The sequence below is a fragment of the Anser anser genome (genome assembly GCF_964211835.1).
Source record: "Anser anser genome assembly, chromosome: 18".
Taxonomy (NCBI): domain Eukaryota; kingdom Metazoa; phylum Chordata; class Aves; order Anseriformes; family Anatidae; genus Anser; species Anser anser.
The window spans coordinates 3591809-3601428 of NC_139739.1; the positions used below are offsets into that span (position 1 = coordinate 3591809).

At 40.3% G+C, this 9620-nt stretch overlaps 1 protein-coding gene across 1 annotated transcript; it reads right to left on the bottom strand.

The window, feature by feature from the left end:
* Nucleotides 1-561: 561 nt before the first annotated feature.
* MPHOSPH9 (M-phase phosphoprotein 9) lies at nucleotides 562-9490 on the bottom strand. The gene is made up of 5 exons (XM_083804388.1): nucleotides 9310-9490; nucleotides 7391-7523; nucleotides 6447-6597; nucleotides 4994-5083; nucleotides 562-1939 (listed from the first exon to the last, which is right to left on the bottom strand). The coding sequence occupies exons 2-5, from the start codon at nucleotides 7495-7497 to the stop codon at nucleotides 1415-1417; spliced, it is 873 nt and encodes a 290-aa protein (XP_083660514.1). The 5' UTR covers nucleotides 7498-7523; nucleotides 9310-9490; the 3' UTR covers nucleotides 562-1414.
* Nucleotides 9491-9620: the final 130 nt, after the last annotated feature.

Consider the following 9620-nt stretch of genomic DNA (forward strand, 5'->3'; position numbering starts at 1 on the left):
CTTGCATTAAATTCTGTATACCTAAAGAGACATCACCAGCTGAAGTGGAAGACCAACATCTGTAAAACAAAGATGCTTTAAAAAATGATGGGACGCAGTAAGTTACCATGACCTGATGATTTAGTTGAGAATGTGACTATTATCTCTACAAGGAAAGAACGCGTGCCACTGAGGCAAGCTAAGACAAGAAAAAACTAGGCAAGGAATAAAACAAGCCAAAAGAGCAGTATGCATAGCTATAGAACGATCCAAGCAGTAAACTCTGCCCACATGAACTTTAGACGTGTCAATGGAAAAACCACTACTCAAATGCTCAAAGTATGAAAGCAAACACTGAATCCGAACAACTCTAAAGAATAGGAGTGACGAGAATAAAATTTAAAAAACAAAACTAAATTAGAAGGAAACTTACATTCTCCAACGGTAATTTCTTTGCTTGCTCATTTCCTTGCATAGAGGTTACTTGTACTTCTTCTGCATTTATTCTTTTGGGTTGGTTTTGTTTCAACTTTTGTGCCCATGATGTTAAAGACTTACTAGACGATAAGAAACACACATATACCATAAATATATATTCCCCTTTTCAATGGAGAAACAATTCCTACAGAAATTAACTTCAATAGAAAGGAGGAAGAGAACAAGCACATCAATGGCGTTATGATCTACCTTGTATGTTGAGATAACACATCTCCAAAACCAATCCTCTAAAGAAAGCTGGTTCTGTTTCATAGCATACTAGCAAGATGCAAGTTCATTTTCACGATTCGCCGTTTTTCCAACAGACAGAACGTTTTTATCTCTGCAAAATACTATCACGGATTCACAGGCAACATGCTGCCCATGTGAGCTCTGATATTGCTCATGGCTGTATGAAGCCACTGCCTTTAGTCTAGCCTGACAGGGAGAGTGACAAATTCTGTGCGACTAGAGCAGAGTTTGGTCAGTTATTATGGCTTACAGACGAGCCAAAGTAGCTAAAAAAAAAAAAAAAAAAGGTTTACTAGATCCACGCACCTACTGGACACAGCAAAACAACAACAAAAATTAACTAAAGAGAAAATAACAAAAATAGAAAAAGTCACACATTTGGCTGTTGTCTGATACAATTTATGACTGTAATACATGCATATAAGCTGGCAAAAAAAGGCTGAGTATCACAGCAAAATGTGTCATATAAAATTGGTAATCAGCTTCTACAAGAGATAAACACTGCAGAAGTAAATATGCATCACACAGAAACGTCAGACTAAAGAAACACATTTATCTACCAAGCACCTTAGGTTTTAGGGGGATTTTCGTGTGTTTACTTTAGTCTTTTTAGTTCTTACCATCAAGAAGTTCCATTCAATTCTTATGTGTTTCTAGTTACCAAAAGGCATTTACGGAGTGGGGACTGTATAATAAAGTTTACCACTTACCTGTTTTTTTTCCCACATTGCGCTTCATTTACCTTACGTTCACATTCAACAGGAAAACCTAAAATATCATTCCTTCCTGATGAGCAGTTTTCCTCTATTTTTTTTGGTAAAAGTTCTCTTGTATTTTGAACACTGGCTACAGCTGCATCGCTCTGCAATACTGCTGCATCACCCTGTCCTTGAGAAGTTTTCTCCGTGCAGTCTGTGCACTTGATAACGTCATTAGATTTGCTAGCGTTCAGTTCAGAGGCAGAAAGGGTGCCATACCCACTGTTCATCGAAGCATCATTTGCAAAACATTCCTGATACAGATCAGATGCATTTGGCTGAGTTTCTGATTCATTAGATCTAAGCTGATTGACAATGCATTCATTTTCTTCAGAGACTTCAGATTGCATCCCCATTTGACTTCCTATTGACGAAAAAGCGTCTGTAACCTTCACAGGCAAACTTCTGCTCTTGCCAACACCCCAATTGCTGATCTGCAGTTTCACTAACTGCCTTATTTCATCCTGAATCAGCTAAAGGATAAAAACAAACGGTAGAATTCCCATGAGATCATGCTACAAGTCATATTTATATCTTGATCCATCTTCAATTCACGTTATTAGGAAGGGAATTAGTGTACTTCTTTCAAACAATTCCAATTTTTCAATGCGTCCACATCTCATGCATAAAAGTAGATATATGCATACTGTGCAGAACAGTAAAAGGTGAATGGTAACAACTCTATATCCAAGCAGTGAATTACAGGTCTCAGTAGTCATTTAATTATGTAAAAAAACATGCATGCGTGTATTGGCTACATGCCTTCAGAACTACAGTTACCTATCAGCCACCTAAAGAAATACCAGTTATCCAGGCATATCATTAGAAGTGGACAAAGTCCTTGGCTAAATTTAAGTCTAAAAGACTTTATAATTTGGATTTACATATTTAAAGATTGTAAGGATGCTTTAATGGAAGAATAAACCATTACTCTGTTACACGAATAGGAATAATGTACCTCTGTAAGATTATTCACATAAAACGTGGCTTCAAAATATCTGATTTAAGTAATGCATTATTGGGTAGTTCATTTAATAAAAATATTTACATTTTGATTTATTGGTTTTTGGAATATGATAGAGTGGAGCAAATCTATAACAAGGTCACTTGAAGAGACTTAACAGGTTGTTTAGTCTGCAACGCCTGCAAAGAATTATTTCATATGTATATAAACTCATCCACTATACTAAATTGTTTAGTAGTGTGCTAGTATACTGAAATAACTAATTTTTCTGTCAAGAGCTATGAAAAGACTTCACGCTAGTGCCCACGGCTGTGCCCTTTGGCCAGGGAGCTGCACTTCCACAGAGCAGTACTGCAGTTACTGAACTCTCTGTGGGCGCACAGCTCCTATTACACATTACAAGACCAGAGTATATGGTAGCTTTCAAGAACACATTTCAAACCAATTTCTCCCGGGAAAAAAAAAAACTCGACTTTCAATAATTTTAAGAACATGAAACTCTAGTACTGCTTTATTCACAGAGCTACAGTACATTACTCACATACGAATAGCAGGTGCAAAGCACAAATTGATCAAAACTCATCCGTTCTTTCAAAGTGAGAATTTTTTTTAAAAAGGCTTAATTCTAAAGGAACCTACGTGTAATGCTAGTCAGAATCAAGCCTTGTATGTTCTACAAACTTGCAAAACAATTAACAACTGAATTTCAGGTCACTCTTTCTATTAAAAAAAAAAACAAACAGGGATGACGTTTCTGCAATAACAAAGTTTTTGGTGATTTGAATCATGACCAAAGCAGTAATTTAGGATTTAATTCTGTGACTCAACTCTGTTGAAGAAGGTAGGGAAGGGAGAATAAAAGGGAAGAAACAGAGTTGTGGGGGAAAAAAACTGATCAGATTCCCTGCTGGCATTTAATCTTCGTCAATAGTACTTTGCAGGAAAGGTGAAAGACTATTATTCTAATTAAACAGTACTTCTACTTCTCCTTGCAGAGTCACAAATAGTTTCAAGAGAAGAAAAGGCCTAGGAAAATGAAATTTAAGAAATTTGTATAGAGTTTTGGGATTATAGGTAGGTTTCTTATGTTTTTAAATCTTCTTCAATAAATCCTGATTTTAGGATGATACACAGTTGGTGACAGGATGTCATTAGCACACTTGTATTTTACTGTATAATTTGCACCAGCTGAGGGCTGACCCCAGCGTAATTCCAAAATGAACTCAAGGTTTTTTGACTCATATTTTGGTATGACGATATATTTTCATAAGCACAGTTGGTCTTGAAACACAGCATAGAGCAAGTCTTATCTCAAAGCCAGAGTCAATGCTAAAGCAGCATCTTGCTTTTCTACCCCCAAATAGTAGGTTATTAAATTGGGGTTTTATATTTATTATTATTAGAACATGTTGAATCCCCTGTGTTTTAGAAAATTCACTAGCCTACCAGTTGAAGTTTGGAATAGTTCCATCTGGTTTACCTAATGCATTCATACAACTGAAAATATGTTACAGCCATTGATTTTTACATTTAGTGAGGCAGTTCATGCAGTTAGTTAAGTCCCTGCTGATATCACGAACTAAACTCTTCCAGAGGTAGCCTTTCCTATTAATAAAGACAAAAAAACAGCAAAGGCAACACAATGGATTAGTCAAGACTACCACTAGCAACAAGTGAATCAAACCAGTACAGTAAGAGGAAAAGAAATACGAGGATAAGGAAACACCGGTGGGACAAAAGCAACAAGATGGGAGAGAAAAGAAAGAAAGGTGGAGGGGGAGAAACAGGAGATAGGATAAAAGGACAGTACCTCTTGTTAATTCAGTTCAGGAACTGTTGGTTACTACTAGTGTAGAGGGCATCAGGAAAGGGAAGGGAAAAACAGCAACCAAAATGATGAAGACATTAGGTATTACATAGTTAGAGTATACTGTCTTTTATACATACATATACATTTCTTCTGGTTTAATGGATAAATACACTTCAGCAAAAATGTGAATCTTCGTGTGAGCCATCTTTCTTCCTTAGAAAGGAGACTGTTTAACCAAAGGGTGAAAGAGGTGTTCAGCTATTACAGTGAACGTCTTCCTGTGCTATGTACTGACTAGGGAACCACAAGTTGCGCAACATTTTCTGATGAAAAGAAAACTGCATTGTTTCAATATTAGAAATGATACAGTCTAACAGATAACATAAAACAGCTTGTCCAATAATTGGACAAAGTCCAATTATCATTCAGGCATTCTGAGCCAACCTTTTTGACAATAAACACCTGAAAACAAATAATCCAAGAATCTTCACCTCTGAAATGGTTCCTACCAGTTACTTGTTTAATTTGCCAAGGCTATCTCAAATATGCACCCTGTAAATTGCCAGTCCAGTCCCAGTAACCGACTGCCTGAATTGTCAGGCCCAGTACACTTACAGGAATGGAAGGGAGGGAAAAAAAAAAGACTAAGAGTTCCCAACACTGTAGTGTGCTGTTTTGCATGGCAGTTGGGAAAGAAAGAAAGAAAAAGAAACATTTAACCTAACCCACCCACATGAACAAATCATTACTCACTTGGATTTGATGGTGGAACTGTTCTTGCTGGGCAACTATTTGTTCCTGGCATTGCTTTTCTACCAGTCTCAATAACTGCAGCCACCTTGTCTATTAAATCACAAAGTAAAATAATTAAGGCATACTCATATTGAATCTCTTACCTTTTATTCTAGTTACATAATGGCTTTGCAATCTTATACTTAGGCATTGACATATTACAAATTTTTCATAACATCCCTCTGGTTGTGCACCCCGCAATACATGCAGACGCCTGTCACATCAATCACAGCAAACTATTCACGATAGACATATTCACTGGAGAAAAAAAAAAAAAAAGAAAAAAAAAAGACCCTTCTACACAAAAAGATAGTATGTCCCTAAAATTAAGCTTGGCTTTTAAAAAAATGAACAAGGGAAGTGAGTTATTCTATTTAAAAAAATAATAATAATAACTTAAAAGAAAACACAGCTGGCAGAAAAATACAGTTGAAGTTTGGAAATGCAGGTTTCAGTTCAATAAGATCCAGGCAATCTTAAAATTGATAATTAAGTATCCTCACGTCCAGTGAACCACTTGCTCCAACACAGAAAATCTTCCTTTCGACAATTCAGCCAAAGAAAAAGATGCACAACTGTTTAGTGAAAACTAAAATATAATAAATAAATATATAGTGTTCCTAACGTGTGGTAAACTCTGAATTTTTATAACTAGTTTTATGCTAATGTTTATGGAGCCTGGTATTTGATGCCTAGGACACAGGACATAAAACACGTGCCTAAATGCAGATATCTACACTCTTTTCTTGGAGCTGTTAAAGAGCACCAAATTAAGCATCTGTCAGAAGACATTTTATTGGAGAGCAGCCAGAAAGCTCAAAAATTCTGCAAGAACCAGCCCATGGTGTGGAAACTTGATGTTCCCTACAGACTAAAAATAATGATAAAATATAATTTTTTTTTAAAAAGGAAAAAAGGGATTGTGAGAATCAGCTCATTGCACCAAGATAATGGTTTGTGTGTTGTTTTAAATCTGAAAACAAACTAATAATCTACACCTCTTTACAAACAGAATAAATAAATGATGCAACTGAAACAGAGCCATTTTTAGAAGAAGAAAAAACAACTACTTTCTAGGATCTCTTCAGACTTCATCTTGACGTGCTGCAGTTTTAGAGGTTTAAAATTTTCAGTTTAAAAATTTGCAATCTCTATCTTAACACTGAAAAAAACATTCACGCCAGTATTGTAATTGTAGAACACTCATACATAAAAAGCGAAGATGAAATCGCGACAAAATCCATCCACATGATTAGCTCACAGCACTGTAAAAACATTTGTCCCATCACAAAGAACAAAGATGTATTTAATCTCTTACTGCTAAACTGTACTATCACTAGATCCGTCTTATAAAATGCAAAGCTGATACAATAATATTTTTTTCTTCTTTTATATAAACATGAATATCAAATACCTCACAGTTCTTCACAATTTCTGAGTCAGCATTTCCAACGTTCTGGATATCTCGCACGAAGGAGGAAAGCAGCTCAATGGAACCAGGTATTAATGAGGACCTGCTATTCCCTGAGTAACCAGAAACTCCATTGGGATTGGACGAGGGACTTCTGGCGAAACGTGAGGAAAAACATTTCAATTATTTATTGTGCCACCTGTCCAACATAGTGGCCAAAATAATATACTACAGACCCTATACAATCATAAAAGAATTATATGCTTAATTTACATTGTGACCCTGATCATGCTGAAAAAAGCGACTTCCATAAGAATGAGGTTATTTTTCAAGAAAGTGTCACAGAATCTACAGTGTTATCTTACATACCATTTAAACACAGGAGCTTTCCAAGACAGACGGCATAATCAGCACAAATGTTATTGCTCACTAGTACAAATGTCAATAAAGACAGCTTTTCATCAAATCTATGTGCTTCTTCATAGACTCTAAGGTTCTAAGTTTACAGATAGAAGCTTCTGAGAAACAAGTTACAAAATTCAAGACTACTGCCTCATTTTGAGAAGCTGCACATGTAGTAAGCGACTTGTAATTCTTATCTCAGCAAGACAACGAAGAACTTCTCCTAATCTGACACGTGGGCCATTAGTCCATATTTGCCCTTCTTATTCATTGAATATAGCTTAGACATTGAAAAGAAAAACAATTCCCTCCCCATTCTAAGTTGCACAAGGCAACGGAAGTTATAAAGTTTAAGGAAGATTTTAGCATTTCTTTCATTAAGGCTTCTCATTAAACATTTTACCTGCAATTGTAAAGAAAACTAAAATATATTAGAATATTACATATTACTTCACCTTGGTAACAACGTTATATCAAGCATACTACCTATGAAAAACAAAAATAACAGAAGCATTTGTTAGTAATTCCTTCAACGTATCATTTACCTGTTACAATTCAAATTGCAAACAGAGCTGTGGGTATTTCTGACATCAGAGTCCACAGAAGCTGAAGGGATTTCTTGCACAGCATTCACCAAGTCATGGTTTTCCATATCTTATGTCCCAGTATGAAGTGACCCTGCAAACATAAAGAATTAAGTATCACCCTCCTATTTCAAAAAGCCATTGGACTTTGTTGTTTGAAGAAACAGAATTTGATTAAAGCAGCAATTTTTTCAGCCAAACCACCCCAGGAAACGGTGGCAGTCCAAACCCAACCTCTCCTCCTGCCCTGCGCTATGCCTGCAAATAGCTGCTAGCTGATCAGCACTGTACTTGCCGCAGCTCCTCTAACTCAGAAAGAAATCCCCATCACACATCGAGGCTGGGACATAAGGGGGTCTTTGAATCCCAGTACAGCAAAGTTGTGGTGTTTATATGTTTAAAATCTGGGATTCCACAGTCCATTTTTGAGACTTGTGTGAAGCACAATTAAAGAACGGGCCTATTGTCACTGCATTTACATCTGCGGAAGGGGGCTCTGTGCCTGCACTGCACCGAACACACTCCTCAGAAACAAAACCAAGAGCTGAGCTAGGCTGCAGCTGACCAGTTCTACCACACAGTTACGTGAACACGTGTTTTATTATTACTGCAGAATGTTGATTCAAAAATGCATCAGAACTGGTTTGAGATAATTCACTTCATTGTTAATTGGTAAAAAAGAAAAGATGTCAAACAGGAATCACAGTTAAAAACACCACAAATAAAACACATGCATACAAAACACTTGAGCGATGGACTTACAGCACTCAAAGCAGCAGTTTACAAGAACAGCAGCATAAAAACATGCTTCCAGTATCTGTACTTCCATCGAGAAAAAGGCTTTGAAACACGTTGGTTATTCACTTTTCCTACAGTGCTTATTTCAGCATCTTCTATGCCCTAGCGAATTCACCCTAAGCTCTACCACTGCAGAAAAACCTTATGATCATCTTGCAGATGGAGAACAAAAAGAGGCATTAAGAAATAAATGTCACCCTGGCGGTCTGTGACAACACCAGGAATAAATCCTTGTTGCCTCGCGGCAGCCTAGTGCCTCCAAAGCGTGACCATTCCTCACAGGGCTCACAAGGACACGCAGGTTTAAACTTTAATTATTTTTAAGTATCTAGAGCCGTATCTCACTGAGAGTAGTTTTGAAATATAAAAACTCATTTCTACACGAATTAAATGGATGGACAACCGCTGCCTTCTCCCCGTTTCCCTGGAGCCAGGGGCTTTAGCACGTTCTCCAGGTGGCTTCTCCAGCGGTTTCCCTTGGGTATGGCTGATAAGGGGCAAACTGGAAGGAAGTTACCCAGAAACACACGCCCCTCTGAGAGCGATTTTGGAAATAAAGCGGGGGGGCGGGGGGGGGGGGGAAGAGAAAAAAAGCTTTATTATTTTTATAACGGCGCAGAGTCCCGAAGAGCTGAAGGTTATGAGGCGGCAGAGGCACCCCGAGAGCAGCTGGGTGCCAAGGGGGGGGGGGCTCTGGCAGCCACCGGCATCGCCCGGGGCCGAGATCCCCCCTCAGGGCTCCGCAGCCCCCTCAGGCCCCCAGCGCCCCCTCAGGGTCCCCTCACGATCGCGGCGCCCCCTCAGGTTCCCGCCCTTCGCCCCCGGCCCCGCGCGCAGCCGCAGCCCCTCGGCGCCCCCTTACCGCGCCTCGGCCCCGCCCCTCCTCGCGCCATAGCCCCGCCCCCTCCGCGCTCCCATTGGCCGCCCGCGCCCTCGCGCTCCTGTTGACAGCGCCGCGGCTCGCGATTGGCCGGCGGAGCTGCCGCTCAGCTAGGAAAAAGGGGCGGGGCGCTGCGGGCGGCCTGGCGGCGCTGGGGGCTGCGGCCCCGCCGGGTGCTCCCGGGGCTGGGCCCGGCCCTTACCCGCATGGCCGGCGGCGGCCTCCCTCGGCGGCCGTTAAGGGACAGCCAGGCTTGGCCCCGCCCCGTCGCCGCCGATTGGCGGTCGCTGTTCGAACGCGGGAGGGGCGGAGGGAGCGCCCGCCGGGGTTCCGCTCGCTGATTGGCTAGCTTGGCCGGCCGCCAGGCCGCGCCTCCCTCCGCGATTGGCTCGGCGGAGAAGGACGCGCGCCGCTGCGAGGGGATTGGCCAGCGCGGCTACGCGCCGGACGGCTTCGCGCAATTCGATTGGGGGAGGGCGGGGGGGAGGGCGTGCACGAAGCTCGATTGGCTCT

Bases quoted from the DNA above. Each gene is read 5' to 3' on its own strand.
- MPHOSPH9 (XM_083804388.1), bottom strand. From the start codon at position 7,497: ATGGAAAACCATGACTTGGTGAATGCTGTGCAAGAAATCCCTTCAGCT. The intron at 6,598-7,390 runs GTAAATGATACG...ACGTTTCGCCAG, and splicing joins TGCAATTTGAATTGTAACAG to AAGTCCCTCGTCCAATCCCA. The intron at 5,084-6,446 runs GTATTTGATATT...GTGATTTAATAG, and splicing joins AAATTGTGAAGAACTGTGAG to ACAAGGTGGCTGCAGTTATT.